Here is a 17370-nt window from a genome sequence, read left to right as displayed (position 1 = left end):
ATGACGACCCAGGAAAGCCAAATCGATGTAAACATTTACCTTGTCGTACCGAGTTACCTGAAGTCCAAGGATGATTGCGGCGAGGAAATGTGGGAGGCATTTAACGTTCGTACATTCTCGTAATTCGCTATAGCTGAAGTCTTTCTTGCCTCCGTTTTTTTTTTCAAATGTCAATACTTGAAAGATACACGGAACCTCAAGTTCCGCGTACTTCAATATTTTTTGTCCCTTTCGATCGCGCCTTCTTTACCTTCTTTTATCGTTTTTGAAAAATTTTCATTCTGTTTATTAGAAATGCTCCGACCTTAGCTTGTGCATAGAATGGATTACTGAAAAGTCTTGCAGTAAGATAAAACCATTGAAAACCGATGTATTTGTTGTGGAGGAATTCAAGGGTGATTTGTTTGAGAAGCTGAAGACCTTCAAATGCTCGTAAGTTTGCAAGCGACTAACTTTTGCTGTAGATAAGTTCTTAATTTAAAATATAAATTATTAATTACGTTATAACATTACTATCAATTTGTATTCTGGCAGAATAGTCTCGCCAAAGTGCCTGCTTATTTGTCTTACAAATGGAGAACCAATACCAGAAGGGCGGAATCCAATATATACGACGTCCATGAGAAAAATGTGTGTTTGTGCATCAGGTTTTAATCCAGAAATTAAGGTATGACCATTGTGGCAATTTTCTATATTTTTCTAACTTTAATTATTTGCGAAGGTGGTACAATCGCTGGCCATATTATTAAGGCCTGTGTCCACAATGCTAGAACTTGGCCCAAGTTCTCAGACCAAGGAAAAGTTACTGAAACTTGGATCGTGGATACACTGAACTTGGATGCAAAACTGGTGTGTCCACGATCCAAGTTTTAGTAACTTTTCCTCGGTCCAAGAACTTGGACCAAGTTCTAGCATCATGGACACTAAAGAAACATCTTAATTTTTTATTACAATTCAGGTTAAAGAGAAAAAAATTTTACATTTATATTTATAAAAAAAACTTCAATGTCTTTGAACAATGGTAAATAATAAAACATAGATTTGATAGTAATAATTATATATTTATTTATTTTTGTCAATTATTTAAGCAGTTATAAAAAAAATATTTTTAACATTTAGTCAAGCTGCCTTTGACATACCTACTATTAATGCATGTTTTATTGTCTTCTACATTGTTATTATCAACAATACAACTGACGCAGGGTTATACTTGTTTACTCTATCATTGTTATTACTGTATTATATATTTTTCTCAGAACAATAGTTTCTTAACATATATATATTGATGAATTATAACAATGATAGATGAGCTAGGATGTGCTAGGAAGTCAATGATTAGGGATTGTATGTCAGGGATTGTAGTTTTAATCATTATTACAGGATTGGATACAACAACGAGTTGAATATATGGGAGGTTTCTTCACAAAGCAATTAAGAAATAGTGTCACACATTTAGTAACTGATTCTGTGATGTCAGCAAAGTATGAGGTATGATTGAACTTATGTAATTAACGTACGTTTTATGAATAATATAATTCATATTATTTTCATTGAAATATTTATAGAGAATTTTGTCATGTAAAATGAGAAGTTGTATCTCATATATGTAAATTTATTAAGTATTATCTAAATGTGTATGCAATCTTTAAGTATTTTATTTTTATGTACTGTAAAAAGATTCTTATAAAATTATTAAAATTGTAACTTCTTCCGCAATATTTATTAACAGCTCTGTTTTTCAGACCGCTATAGAAATGAAGATACCAATTATGACAAAGGAATGGATAGAAGCTGTGTGGGAAGCAAATTTGAAAAAGGTGGTAAAGGCGGATGATAAAATTTTTGATAAATATAAATGTCCAGTTTTTATGAATCTAGTAGTTACTTCAACAAATCTGCACAAACGTCAGAAAGAGGAAATTAAACGTTTGATACATGATTATGGAGGAGTGAGTTAAACCTTATGCAATGTATATGGGAGTAGTAAAATGTTTAGCAATTGGCTGTAATGTTATACGTGCGTTTTGCAGACATTTATGGGTCCTCTTGATGGAACAAAAGTTCGAGTGGTTCTAGCTTCTGAAAGCGGTCCATTGAGCGACAAGTTAAAGTACGCCAAGGAAAACAGCATTCCCTGTTTGAGGCCTGACTGGGTGTACGAAAGTATTAAAGTAGGATACGCTCTACCTTTCCGTAATTTTATTATCAAATCTGTGAAAACGTGTTCAACACCAGAAAAACTAAATAGTACGTATATAATGACAGTAGATTATAATTTTTTAACAGCATTAGTTAGTTGGCTGTATTATTTACTTTAATATAATGAATAGCAGAATAATATTATTTATATACCTTTTAGCTCGAGAATTGCTCAATTGTTTAGAAATCAGCTCTATAGCACACGATAAGCATCCCAATAATTATGTAGATGAAAGTTTTAGTTCGACAATATCGAGAACATCAAATTTTCCCAGTGTATACCCTAGTACGGTAACTAGTAAACTCTCCGGTGGTAAGTATTAATTAATTATATGTCGTAGTTGAGATTTAAATAGAAAGCATATCTATATTTTGTTTTGTGTAGCCGCTAAGGTAAACGTATTGGATCGACTTACCTTCGGCGAAGCAAAATCAGCTGGACCGTTTCTGGATGGATGTAATGTAAATTTTTTTTAAAGTTTTCGTAACACGTTATGCTTTTCTTTCAATTTGAATTTTAGTTATCACCTTGTATCGCCTTTGCAGATTTACCTCGTTGGATTTGTGACAAGCGTCAGAGATAGGCTGAACAAAATATTAAACGTCGGCGGTGCGACGCGTTTTGATGAAATATCGGACGCTGTGACACATGTGATCGTTGGCGACGAGAATAAAGCGTCTGCGGAACTGAAAACGATAAAATCGAGAGGTTTATGGTATAGTAATACTGAATAAATAAGGCTTACAATTTATTTGCGTCCCAATTTGCAATAAAACTTATAACTATTTATAATTTAAGAAAATAGATATTTTTTAAAAAATAAACTTTTTCTTAAACATAAATAAGAAATAAAAAAAAAAAATTTTGACTTCAAATTTTACGAAAAGTTTATTATATACATATTATGTATAATCTATATAATCTATGTAGATGCTGTACGTAAGTGTACTTTTATATTAGCCATTTTTTTTGTTTTTATATCTTTAATTTTTAATTCTATTTTATTGTATACGTTTTATATTTTGGGCAGTCCTTACATATTAAACATAGAATGGTTGGAAGAGAGCATGAAACTGAAACGGCCTGCATCAGAAGAACTCTTTTTGTTTGAAGCAAAAGGTGGGGCACCTAAGAAAAATGTTGAGACACCCGCTTCACCGCTTAGTAAAAAGGTATACTTGATAAAATGTGTGTGTGTGTGTGTTTTACAGTAATTATAATTAATAAATTTATAATATTTATAATTCCTCAGAATGTTTTACAGTATCTTTTTTGCAAAATTTTTACAAAATTTTCACAGCTGTTATCTATTTGCTTTGGCTACTTAGAGTATTACAAAGACTAATATATGTATATTCATGACTGTTTTAGAATTTACAAATGTTGCAACGACCGAAGAAACCTTCTGTACCACTTTTCAATTTAGAAAAATTAATTGCACCCGTGAACGAAGATGAGCAACCGGATCTCGTACAGCAATATTTACAAGAAAATAATGGTAACAGCGTGGATTATCTTCTAACAATATATTTACGTCGCTTTACAAGCGTATTTTATACATATATTACTAATTAATTTTAAACAATGCAATATTCTCATAGGCAAAGTTTTTAAAAAATAGATGATTATTAAGTGGTACATAGATGCCTCGTTGTATAATTGTAGACAATTGTGTTACAGATTGTAGCAATGTCATACAAGAATTCACGAAGCCCCATACGCCTGTTTCGGCAGAGAAAGACCGAGAGAATTTGAGTAGCGCAAAGAATACGCGCACTAGCGAGATTTGTTCATCAGGTGTTTCATCGGATAAAAATGTGGAAAGTGATAATACTGTGTTGCTCAGCCAAAGTTGCACGTCTAACGAAAAGCCGCTCAAAGGTAAGATCTCTTTAATATTTTTATCTTTTGAGCAAATGATTTTATACATATATTATCTCTTATATTATTACTATAAAAGAATTTTCATATTTCTATTTTTTGAAGAAATGTTATTAATTCATACATCTATACAGATTTTTCTGAATACAATAATAAATATATATATGCAGGTTTAACGTTCGTCGTGGTTGGGTTTGACAATGAAGACACTCACATAGAAGAGACAATCGTAACGTTGGGTGGACGTTTAGTCCCGAGAACCTATAGCGGTATTCCGGATTATGGTGTCGTGCCTGTGCAAGGAGCACCCTTAAAATATACGGTTAATGAAATCGTGAACGATTTATTTATCGTAGGTATCTTATACATTAATTCCTCATTTTTAAAAAAGCTTAAAATCTATCTCTTTTAAGAATAAAAATAATGTATAAGAAAATTTTTACAAATTATCGAAATACCGTTTTTCAAAATGTAGGCTTGCAGTCTAAATCTATTTTTTAAATAATAAATGAATTTCATATACATTTTTTTAAATGTTGATAATATTATCAATTTTTGATTTGTTAATAGGAAGATTGTATAAATCAGGAACAAATCGTGGATATTATGTATTACCACAGGCCATTATCTATTAAAAAACCTTGTAATCCATTATCGGGATGCGTCATAACGATGAGCATGTATACCGGGGCCGAACGAGTGTATCTTTCCACGTTGGCTACGACACTTGGCGCTATGTAACGTATACCTGCTACTTATATTAGAATAAAACAAAAATCATGCATTAAAGTCTATGTATATAGAATGATTTGCATTATCGTGTAATTGGAATCTGGATGATTCTACATGATAAGAAATGTCAAAAATATAAACTTTGATAAGCATTTTTTTTAATATTTTCAGATGTCAAGATATGTTTGCACGGAAAGCTAACGCAGAGAGGAATACACATGGCAGTACGCATCTGGTTTGCCCGTCCCCGGAAGGAAACAAATATAACGCGGCCGTGAGATGGAAATTGCCGGCTGTCACTGCCGACTGGCTAAAGACCTGCGCGGATCAATTAACGCTCGTAGACGAAACTCCATTTCTCGTTGGGGAAACAATAGGTAAATTGATTACCTATGATTATATTTAGTTATTAATTATTCTTCATTTTTCTGTTTACTTTTTTTAACTAGCTTATGAGCTTTGTATTATGCAGACTCATCATTATGGAAATATCATAAATTTCAATATTTCGCCCATAAACTGAGAACTTATTTATCATTTTACATTCATATTTTTAAAAAATATTTTAAAAAATATTTAAAAAAAATAAATAGTAATATAATTTCTAAATCTTTCTTTTCACGCTTGTGTATAATTTTAATATACGTGTTGTGTTAATAGCACCAGATAGATCAAATATCAGCGAACCAAATCTCTCAAGTGTTCGCGAAAATAGAACAGGAGTAGAAGAAACCACACCAAGAATCATCATTACGCCGAAACGTCATTTATCTCAGATCAAAGTATGTATTATTTTACAGATAAAATAAGATTATTAGTATTTTTTTTATATACAACATATATTTATTTAATAACAAATGATTAAAATATGTAACGTTTGTATGTAAATTGAGTTTAACATGCTTGTAAAAATTTGATTTATTTAAAATTATTTTGTTTAAATATACAGCAAAATTTATTTTGGATTATAATTAATAATTTATTAATGTCATAGGACGCACCCTCTGCTGAAACTCCATTGATAAATAAGAGACTCAGTCTGGTAATGAACCAGACATCGAAGTCACCATTTCACGTGTCCACTCCAGAGACTCCGTATGGACAGGTCTTTAAGCCCAATCCTTCGCCGGACACGCGAAAAGGGTGGATCAAATGGGTAGATAATTTTCCGGATTTACAAATAGCAGAACCGCCTTTAAAACGACGCGCTCCTAGCACTGTGAGTATTATCTTCTCATATAAAAATGATTTCTATTTATGCGGTTAAATTAATATGTTATAATCGAGAACTATTTGCAGCCGCTTTCAGATTTGAAGAAACAGCTGTGGGAGAAACTGAAGAACACAAATCAACCTGAAAAAGTAAGATAACTATGTTCAGAAGCCGCGTGTAATCTCTGTGTTGCTGCGGCGAATATTTTATGTGAGGACAAAGTAAATTTGTGATATAATAAATTTGACATTGTGATATAATTAATCTTGCATAAATCATTTATAATGCTTGACATTTTCTAGTGATTTTATAAGTTACAGTTTTTAATGATTTTATAATTGTGATAGCATTAAAGAATATTATACAATTATCGCTGCGGTCCACTTGACGCTACAAATGCTTCGAAGCATTCCTCTTCTCTTTTCTTTCAATGAAGAAATAAGGAGAAGAAGAACGCTCCAAAGTATTTGTAGCGTCAAGTGGACCGCAGCCTATGTTTATCCAAAATTGCTTTATGTATTAGAGCACTGTATAATTATTTGAAATATGTATAATTATATTTTAATTATTGCTTTATTGAACTGCCAGGAACATAAATCGAGTGAAGCAATGAGACACGAGGATAGTAATACTTTTACGGAAAGAGCTGAGGAAGAAACCGACGATCAGACTAACAAAATAAATCCATCAACTCCTACGTCCACAACCCGAAAGCTCGTCTTTGATGAAAAAGATAGTCCGATGCCAAATAATGAGATAAACATGTACGTGCCTCTTAAATAAAATATAGTGTGAGATAAAATAATAAAATATATTGAATATAATAATATTATATAAGATATTTATGAACATAATATTTGTGATAAATATATCTAAAGAGATACATTGTTTTATGCAATATATTATTCTGTATACTACTTATATTTGTGAAAGTAAATTTGGATATTTTTGAATTAGGCAAATAGCGCAATTGGATCAAGTGCTTCAACGAACCTCGAGTACACCTGAAAATAGATACTCGCTGTCCGGGGAAAATGCGAAAAAGTATAACGAAGCTTCTGATGATATACAAAAATGTGAGTATTCACAAATTATAGATATATCGTTGAACCGATATTTCTAACTTTTGTAAAATGTTCACTGATTTATTATTTATTTTACAGATATGGTAAAAGACTCGCAACCTATTGATGCCATTGTATGGGAAGATCCGGATCACCCAAAGCGAGTATGATAATTTGTCCTTTCAAATGACTCACATATTTCGAAGATATAAGCTTTATTCTTGGCACATGTATTAACTTATTCAAAACAGAACGAATATACAATTCATGGTTTTGACGGTTTTTTCTATGTGAAATGAAAAATAAAAGTAAAATGGGTAGAAGAGTAAAAAAAATATGTGTAATTTGATGCTAATATATCAAGCTTATGAAATCACCAAGTAGAGTTTATTATATATCTTAACTATTGTGGTCGAATTGAGATAAATTTTGACATAAGGATCTTTGTCACGATATCGATTTAATTTTTTTATTTTTTGTGGATTTTATGGATTTGTGGATATTATCTTTTATGAGCACTCAATTGGTTTTTATGTATCAATGTTCTTGCATTTTTTAAATACTCTTATGCATCGATTTTATGTAGTATCTGTCTTTACAGTCAATCTTGAGTAAACGATCAAGTAAGGATAAACATAGCAACGTGATTAACGAAGAACATATCGAGGAAGATGTCGCAGAACAGAAATGTGAACCACCGACAACACGAAAATTTATGCTGTCGGGTATAAAGGTATTACGCCTTCAGATATACCGATATTGTTATTTTATCCGATTTTATCGATATTATTTTGATATATTTTAATAGGATAGAAACGTATATGAACGTATAATAAAGGATCTGGGCGGAGACGTGTCAACGGACACAAATTTCGATAATAGTGCCACACATCTCTTATGCATCAGGCTCTCCAGAAACGAAAAAATGCTTGGCAGCATAGCTGCTGGAAAGTGGGTCCTACATTGCTCATATTTACGTGATTCCGAACAAGCTGGCAGATTTCTCGATGTTAGTATTTGCCAAGTAAATTAATTAAGGCTATATCAGAGAATTAACACACAGTTGATACATTTTTTTGCCGACTTAAAAAAATCGAGGGGAAAAATGAAAAAAACTACCATTTTTATTGCATAAAACATGTATCGTGATTTACGTTTACGTTTCTACGATGTCAGCCGTGAATACAATTTTCGTAGGAGGAAGAGTACGAATGGGGCAATCCGAAGAACAAAGATAAGATTCCGGAGCCAAACAGTGAGATCGAGAATGCAATCGCAGCCGCGGCTTACAGGTGGCGGCAGAAATTGCAGAAAGAACTGGATGGCCCATTTTCCGACATAGTGGCTCTGCTGATGGTCTCCGAGGAGAAATACGATCAGTTTAAGAGACTGATTGAAGCTGGCGGCGGCTCGGTAATGCAAGCAAGGTGCGGTATTGAATCAGCTTCCAAAAAAAAGAGAAGAGTTCTATTTTCCATTGTCGTGATTCCTTCGATTTGATTGCAGACCACCCTATGATACCAGTCCGTCTGGACGCAGAATCACGCACTGCTTTGTCAACGTAAAACAAGTGAGCAATGTTTTATTTTTTGAAATACATTTCAAAGTACAATGCAATTCAGGAAATTGGGACCTAAAATGATGAGAAATGCCTGTTGCCCTGCAGAGAATTTATGACTGTATATATGCGTTACTGTTAATTTATAATCTGTTTTGAAAATAAAATATTTTATTATTATAAACAGATAAACCAACCTGTCGACTGGGCCATGCTGGCTAGTAAGGGCATTCTCTGCTTTTTGCCGCAATATCTCAGTGATTATCTGACAGAAGTGACGCCGCTCAATCCGCGAGATTGCGTACTCCCAGAATTCAAGAAATACCTGACGTTACTCCCCAAGTAGTCAGGTTGGAATTGAAATTACGTTTAAATTTACAAATATGAGCGTTCACAAAATATCAGCGATTTGATAAGATATGCAGAATACAGTAGTGTACATAGCGAGTTTATGTCAAAGAACTGAAATAAAGGTCTCTTGTATAGAAAAACAATCAATTGGCTGATTGATAAGTTTGTTTGTTCTTCTGTTACTTTCATTACATTACAGTTATATTTTGCACAGTTGTTTCACAGAGGATTTTTCGAAATCTTTGTTTCTTGAGACGTGTAACCATATAATGTCTGGTACTGTCAGATAATTGACAGAATTACAAATCAATTGTATAATATTAATAAAATTAATATAATTATTATAAATTGTATAGAACTTCACTAATAATCATGGCAATTGCACTTCCACTATAGAGAGCCATTTCCACTATAGAGGCTTATGCCCTACTAACATATCCATCAGTCAAAATATTTCCAATGCACTTCCTAAAATAATACAAACGTATAAATTGCAATTGATATACCTATCACTGCATATCGCTAACGCGTTATATCTTCTTGAAATCCAGCAGGAATCCTGCTGGTGGCGAGGTGAATACGTTTCGCGGATCGTAAGGGATCTTCCATGAAGGATTCAGCGCAACCTCGTAATCACGTAGAATCGCTATCAGTCCCACGGCGGTTTGCAAAGTTCCCAGCCGCATACCTAACGATCAAATAGAATTAAGTCAAAGAAGATCGAGGAAGAATTTGCTGGTTGTAGGCCGATTTAAATCTTTTCTTTTATATTTATGTCAAGATGAAGCGTACGATTAAAATTTAATTGTAATTTTTTTAGTATTAATGAGTACTTTTTAAACAGTAATCAAAATCTTGAACGAGATTTATGATACTTGGGAAGAATTAAAAAGTAATTCTCTATCCCTCTCTCTTTCTCCCTTCTGCTTCTCTTTCTCTAATCGCTATTATTCCAGAGGAAGCAAAGAAACGCGTAAATCTTATGATAATGATAAATGTCGCATTCTCCAGTAAATTCTATTTTCTTTTTTAAATTTGTCTATGTGAACGGATTCGATTTACCGACCTATGCAATTCCGTGGACCCTCTCCGAAGGGCAGGAAAGTGCAAGGTACAATCTCGTCCTTTCTCTCGTCGCTGAATCGCTCGGGATCGAAACGCGTAGGATCCCGATAGTACCTTGGATCAGACTGAATACCACGTAACACGACGTATACCGGTGTGCCCTTCTCGATAGTTATCTTTGTACCAGGAAACTGCAATTTATCTTTGTTGTAATTATAATTTATAATTTAATGCTAAAAAAAAAAGATTTTTAATAACAGATTTTTTTGCCAATTTAAAATTGATTAAAAAATAAATCAAATCGTATATATATATATATATATATATCTATCTACTATCTAGCGAAACCACTGCCAAGGGAACGGGCTTGGAAAAATTAGCGGGGAAAGAAGACCCTGTTGAGCTTGACTCTAGTCTGGCACTGTAAGGAGACATGAGAGGTGTAGCATAAGTGGGAGATGGCAACATCGCCGGTGAAATACCACTACTTTCATCGTTTCCTTACTTACTCGGTTAGGCGGAGCGCGTGCCCCGAGGGCTTCGTGCCCCGGCGGTCACGGTGTTCTAGAGCCAAGCGTGTCAGAGTGGCGTGAGGCCTCGCGGCCGATCGCCGTTAATACTCCCGCGTGATCCGATTCGAGGACACTGCCAGGCGGGGAGTTTGACTGGCGGGGAGTTTCGTATATATATATATACGAAAATAGTAAATATATATATATATATATTTTAAATTGGCAAAAAAATCTGTTATTAAAAATCTTTTTTTTTTTAAGGGTGAAGAGATTGTGTCTGTAATACAATGTAAAATCTGTTATTAAAAATCTTTTTTTTTTAAGGGTGAAGAGATTGTGTCTGTAATACAATGTACAATATCTCACTGTGTAATTGCTGATAGGAACTCTATCGAGGAGCGGCGCAGGCGGATGAAGCCTCAGCGTTTCATTCATCACTTGATGCAGATACTTCATATTATGGACCGCTTCGTATGTTACACCATTTGCATCCTGGATTGTCTGGAGGATCTCCTCCCTCAGGCGTTTTTGCATTTCTGGATTCTTAGCCAATTCGAAAAGAGCGCAGGTCATAGTAGTAATGCTGGTCTCACGACCGGCCACGAAGAAGATCGCTGCTTGTGCAAAAAGAACGTCCGCCTCGAATCCTGGAGAAAATAGTAATGAAAGTAGATCGTATTTTTTATTATCATTTACGTAAAGTGATAAAAACAATTTGAAATTAATACGGATGATTGAACATTTTTGCGTTAAAAATGTGTCACATAGATTTTATTATAATTAATTATTGTATGTAGTAAACATCAGTTGCAAGTAAAGACTCGTTTTTGACGTAGAACTACGTCTTTCTCAGGGGGTATGGGGGTATGACTGCAACGTTTTCTTGCAACGTTTTCATGCAACGTTTTCTTTTTCTCGAAAAGTATTAAAGAAAAATATACTTTATTATATAGTTTTTGAAAGCTCTCGATGTAAGCTAAATGTTTTCGTGGTTAATTTTTCGATATGGGTTTGTTCTCGAAAAGTATTAAAGGAAAATATACTTTATTATATAGTTTTTGAAAGATTTCGATGTAAGCTAAATGTTTTTGCTCATCGTTGGTTATGTTCTCTTGATACTTCATCGATTTTTCGAAAATTTTTTAATATTGGGAATTTTGGATAGTGCGACCTCTTCGTTGGTTGCTAAATGTTTTCGCTCTTCGTTGGTTATGTTCTATTCTAATAGACGTAGTTCTACGTGTTAATTGCGGCACAGTTGCTACTGTGCTTGTTATTTTTATTAAATTAAAAGAAATTTGAGATATTTAGTATTAATTGGGTGCGTGAAAATTTGAAACAAAAAAGGGCGCATGGGGTGCAACTTATACACTTTACATTATTTATGCTATAAATATTAAACCAATTAATATTTTTGATTTTCTGGTTAATATTATTCATTGTTGCACATATCTTAAAGTATATTAATAAGTTGAAACTTTTTTAATTTTAATGTTTTTTCGATAATAAATAATCGGTTCTGTATTGAAACGAGTCCAGAACACTCATGTTTTACAAGCTATTGTAAAATACACATCACGCGCTTACTGGAGGGTTAATACTAAATATTGAATATCTGTACACATTAATTAAGTACTCACGGAAATTAGTATTATCTGATGACTCATCTTTTAGTTGTAAAAGAGAATCGATTAGATCTCCCCGTTTCATTTTCGTAACGCTTCTATTGTCCATAGAGTCCCAAAAGACTTTGCGGAAATAATCCGTGTATTTGCCCAATATCGAGCTGCCTAGATACTGTCCGATCTTCGGCAAGAAGAATAGGAAAAAGAATTGGAAGGACCTTAACAAGGTCTGGTTGAAAGCCTTACGTGCTGCATAAATAAGCATGTAAAAAGACTATACGTTGCAAAAAGTTGTAGAAAAAGGATGAGAGAAGAAGAGAGATGTGTAACTGTTATAGCATTTTTAAACTCGCACTCATATTACTTATATTTATAATTTTACTTACAGTTTACATAAAATTCTGGCGGTGATGTGTCGTAGCAGTTTACTCGAATCCCAAATGCCACGGAGGATATCACGTCGGTGGTGTATTTGTAAAACGTGTCCTTGACAGTTATCGGCACGGTTTTGGATTTGTCCCTAATCTGATCGCGCAAGTGATCCCTCATCTTTTCCCCTGACTCTTGCATCAGCAGAAAGAGACTCTTCAGCTTACCGCTCGTGAACACCGGTGACATTTTCGTTCTGAATGAGAAGCAGTCTCTTGATAATTGCAACATTTTCTGATTATAAAATCATTTTATGCTCTGGTATGTTTTAGGTATATTTCTTATCCTTTATCCTTTTTCTATGTCTCTCTTTCTGATAGCATTCTTCGACAGTCTATTTGCAAAATGACTATTTTTTTCAAATGGTCGTCGGTCATTATGGTTCAATGATCATATTATTATGATTTATGTAACATGTATCGTTTACCTTAGATGTTTCCATTCAGGATTTTCTATGGTGAAGAGAGTCCATTTGCCGACTGTGTCGCCCTTGGACGCCCCCCTAAAATGATGATTTGAGAACACATTGAAGTCCCTGATCATTATTTGCTTTATCAGTTCCGGATTCCTTAGAAGCAGGAACGGCTTGTGCAGGATGTAGATCCCCAGGACGTCATCTTCATCCGCAGCTTGCCGGTGTAGTTCACCGAGAATCACTCCTGCTGGCCTGCGGAACAGGATCGCATCCTTGAAGTGGCCGAAGAACCAATGTGCGGGCAACGTAGGTACACCACGTCTTTGCCAATAAGTGTGTTTCCATTTCATCCACAGGTAAAGCGTCGCGAATAACAATGAGAATATCACGAGCGTGTCCAAAACAGCGCATTCGGTTAATATCGCCATTTTTTGCGCAAATCACAAGTAAAATCTGCAACTTTGTATAAAACTCGGATTAAATTATGAAACATTGTGAACTTCAAACAAAACTTTTCTCTGCATAAAAATCCATTTGAATTACATAAGATTGCGCAAATTATGCGGAAAATTTAGTTAAAAAACTCTGTGCATACTTTGTAGAAGCTACGTGCAGATCCAAATGCTGCGTAGAACTGCGGGTTATTATCAAAGATGAGAGTTTAAATAAGTATCGACGCATTTTGCGAAGTCACTTATCAATGAAGTGGATATTTGTTATCGTCTGATATACTAGGTGTCATAAAAATTAACAGAAATTGCAGCAGGAAAAATTGGCAGCAAAGATGAGGTAACGAAAATGCATTTGTTTTATTTTGAGCCATAATACTTTTCTAAAATTATTTAGTTACGAATCTGAGGCTGTGATTAAAGAGTTGTCCATCGCGAATTACGTGCATATTAGTGCTTGATCTTTTGTCTAGCGGCGCTTGATCGCGCGAAATGCACAGTTATTTATATCACATTATATGCACGATCGGAATGAAAAACTTAATGCATCTTCATTAGTTCCTTATTTATTATTTCCTCCATTTGAATTATGTAACATCTTACGTATTCAAATAAACTTGCTATGAAAGAATTTGATGTGCATATCTGGTGATACTGAAGTAGTACGAATTAACGTTATTTAATGCGTTAAGTAGTTCGAATTATAAAGTGTTAAAGTGGGCGCATTTTTTTTTATTTCGGTAAACTTGTTTTTATATTGACATGCATTTGCATGAACATGAATTATATATGTTTTATAGTATTATTAGCAGAGTTTCTAAAGATGTATATTATTATATTATTATTAAAACATATTAAAACAAAAATATTAGAAACATTCATGTTCATGCAAATGCGTGTCAATATAAAAACAAGTTTACCGAAATAAAAAAATGCGCCTACATATATATATATAAATATATATATATATATATATATATATATATATATATATATATATATATATATATATATATATATATATATGCTTGTATATACAAGGTGTTTCAAGTTTTTCCGCACAAACTTTAATAGTATATTCTAGGAGCAGAAATAAGAAAAACATGTTATATAAATATATGTCTCAAAATGCTTTATTAGAAAGTTATAGCAAAAATATGAAATGCGTAAGAAACAATTTTACTTAAGTTTGCATTTCGAAGAGCCGTCCGTCTATGTCAATACAAGCTATACATCGATGTAATATTTAATTTATCACCCTAAGAATTTGAATCCGTCAAGTGTAATTGTAAATAAAGATTGATAAAGACTGTATGATGCGGCACTTTTCTGTTAGGAAATCTTCGTTAATATTCTCTTACAGAAGCCTTTGCATTTCCTGCGTACAAACTGTACACATAATAAATATCTGTGTATTCTTTGTTTGTGAAAATTTACGGCATTTTGGATAATGTTTTACAAAGTACTGCTCGTTATTAATATTCATACAAGTTTTTATCATCATTTTTAATCATTTTAAATCGTAAACACGACTAGAAGAAGCAGATAAGATAAACATTATTGATCTGCGTATCAGTTTATGTATACGACGTGTTACTTATTTATTACTACGTTTACGCGAGCGTTACTTTTGTAGTAACTTACGATAATTCCCTCGCGTAAACGGGATTTTGTAGTAACTTACGATAATTTACTCCGCGTAAACGAGTGATATATCGTAAGTTACTACAGAAGTAACGCTCGCGTAAACGTAATATTACGGCAAGACCGTTATTATTTCTTCAATACGAAATTCTAACTTTTGCTATAATTTTCTAATAAAGCATTTTAAGATCTATACTTATGTTACACAAGACGTGCTTTCTCTAACTAGAGTACTTAGAATATTTCTGTTTTTTTTTTTTTTTTTTTTTTATGATACGAATATAGGCTGCATTCGGGGAGCGCGCTATTAGCGCTATTTGCTTATTCTATCCTTGTTTTACATTTAATGAGCGATAAAGATAGAATGATACAATAGCGCTAATAGCACGCTCTCCGAATGCAGCCATAGTCAACGGCGAAAATTGTTTGATTCAAAGGGATAATATTCTGATAATTAAAATTTTTTTAAACATCTTTTTACGAGATTTCAAGGTCAATTCTATTTTTTAAAATGGAATTGTATGATGTTTTTATATAATATGATTCTTCTAATTATTTTACACATAAAGGTGAAATTTCATGGGCAGTGAAAAGTAGCAGCAGATTGTACTGATTGGCTATAAAATAGAGAAGTTCTCGAGTTCCTAGAACTTCTCTATTTTGTAGCCAATCAGTACGATCTGCTGCTACTTTTCACTGCCCATGAAATTTCACCTTAAGGAGGTTCGATGGCTTCATCGGGGGGAGTAGTGGGACGCGTGGGGTTCTAAGGAAAACTTGGCAACAGCGCACGTTTGAAGTAGTAGGAGTGGGTTGGCATTGCTCGTCGCGTGTATAGTGCGTGCTGCTGCGTCTGTCAAACGGTAACCTTAAAAATGACTGATAATCAGTATAAATGGAAAGGAAAGTTCGTGACTGAAAAAAAAAATAAATGTATGAAAATTAGGTCTGAAAATGGCAAAAAGAGGAAAAAAGAACCTGAATCCTCACACATTGTTGAAAGACATCGAATAATTGACATTGACCACGCAGCGAAGAACATGCATTGCTCATTTTGTAAAGAACGTTTGCATCTTGAGGATATTACGAAGGAAATAGTAAAAGGCGCAGCATCAATTTTTGAAGTACAATGCAAAAATTGTCTAAAAAAGAATACTGTTAAAAGTGGAAAAGAGTATACAAATTTTACAAATCCATCAACAGGAAGACCCCTTTTTACGATAAACACTAAAACTCTCGCTAAAACTGCATTAGGTAAATAAATATGTATTATATATATTGTATATATATATATAGTAAAAAAATATCAAAATTATAAATACATAAAAAATAAAAAAAGCTTTTTTTTAAATATATTGAAACAATTATTTATATTATTTCTCATTGTTTATAATACTCTTTTTAGGAGTTCTACATGCTGGAGCAGGTTCAACTCAGCTAAACAAGATTTTTAACTGTATGGATTTGCCAAATATAAATGACCAACTTTTCAAGAAACATGAAAGAATAATCGGACCAATTGTTGAATTTGTAGCTAAGGAAAGTTAATTGTTCAGAAGCAGCAATAGCAGAACGCACGCTCACATTAGAAAATATTATAGAATTGAAAAAGTTATTGTAAGTTTAATGTATATGCTCATTGAAATTATAAGAAAGTAAAATGGGATTACAGTACAATCACATAATCATTAGCAAATGATTACTGTTTGAAAGTATTTGAGTTCACATTCTTTTACAAATTAAATTCTATTAAAATTTTAATTGTGTATTAGGTTATTGCTTTACCTTGCATTTAATTATTACAGAAGTGAACTCAACACTAAATTCACTAATAGCGAATTCGGTTGGACACACCAGTGCGCACTCAGTGCACATTAAAGCTGTTGTTTAATCTCTAATATTTGAGGTAAAATGCAAATATTTTAATAAAATGCCTAATACATATTTTAGCAAATAGTACAATAAAGAATATTGAGGATTTCGTGACTTAATCCATTTATAGTAAACATACACTTTACGTCGATTTGTGTACGATGGCGTTAATGTGCACTGACAATGAGTGCGCACTGGTGTATCCAATCAAATTCGCTATAAATATTGTTCTGATTTATGTTAATAACTTTATGATCATAGACAACGTAATTGGTAAAAATTTTTAGTATCTATTTTTATAAGAGTAATTTTATATGGTAAAGTCAAGCGTTTATCGTGTTTAATCTAATCAATTGCAAA

The 17370-nt window shown here is 33.1% G+C and overlaps 3 protein-coding genes across 4 annotated transcripts; 2 read left to right on the top strand and 1 right to left on the bottom strand.

Moving 5' to 3' along the window:
* LOC112458165 (DNA topoisomerase 2-binding protein 1) lies at positions 1-9142 on the top strand. The gene is made up of 26 exons (XM_025021620.1): positions 1-105; positions 293-432; positions 535-667; positions 1381-1488; positions 1743-1949; positions 2031-2247; positions 2360-2512; positions 2585-2661; positions 2746-2915; positions 3231-3372; positions 3572-3698; positions 3881-4081; positions 4252-4433; positions 4652-4818; positions 4985-5190; positions 5474-5595; positions 5808-6032; positions 6113-6175; positions 6615-6790; positions 6984-7102; positions 7190-7254; positions 7692-7823; positions 7899-8099; positions 8288-8517; positions 8597-8660; positions 8836-9142. Exons 1-26 carry the CDS (start codon positions 1-3, stop codon positions 8992-8994), a joined length of 3891 nt encoding a protein of 1296 aa, XP_024877388.1. The 3' UTR covers positions 8995-9142.
* Positions 9143-9151: 9 nt separating this feature from the next.
* On the bottom strand, positions 9152-13749 carry LOC112458167 (cytochrome P450 6k1-like). 2 transcript variants are annotated; one of them, XM_025021623.1, is made up of 7 exons: positions 13641-13749; positions 13058-13504; positions 12588-12826; positions 12217-12450; positions 10943-11223; positions 10066-10255; positions 9152-9687 (listed from the first exon to the last, which is right to left on the bottom strand). In XM_025021623.1, the coding sequence occupies exons 2-7, from the start codon at positions 13471-13473 to the stop codon at positions 9530-9532; spliced, it is 1518 nt and encodes a 505-aa protein (XP_024877391.1). In that variant the 5' UTR covers positions 13474-13504; positions 13641-13749; the 3' UTR covers positions 9152-9529. The 2 variants fall into 2 exon arrangements, with proteins under 2 accessions (XP_024877391.1, XP_024877393.1); XM_025021625.1 differs by having other exon boundaries at positions 13058-13498; positions 13641-13733.
* A 2192-nt stretch (positions 13750-15941) lies between these two features.
* LOC112458168 lies at positions 15942-17364 on the top strand. Its single transcript, XM_025021626.1, has 2 exons — positions 15942-16392; positions 16544-17364. Exons 1-2 carry the CDS (start codon positions 16014-16016, stop codon positions 16684-16686), a joined length of 522 nt encoding a protein of 173 aa, XP_024877394.1. The 5' UTR covers positions 15942-16013; the 3' UTR covers positions 16687-17364.
* Positions 17365-17370: the final 6 nt, after the last annotated feature.

The sequence above is a fragment of the Temnothorax curvispinosus genome, unplaced genomic scaffold (assembly GCF_003070985.1).
Source record: "Temnothorax curvispinosus isolate PA1 unplaced genomic scaffold, ASM307098v1 QBEX01008747.1, whole genome shotgun sequence".
NCBI lineage: Eukaryota > Metazoa > Arthropoda > Insecta > Hymenoptera > Formicidae > Temnothorax > Temnothorax curvispinosus.
Note: the sequence above shows the minus strand (reverse complement) of the source record. Positions and strands in the feature narration are given on the sequence as shown.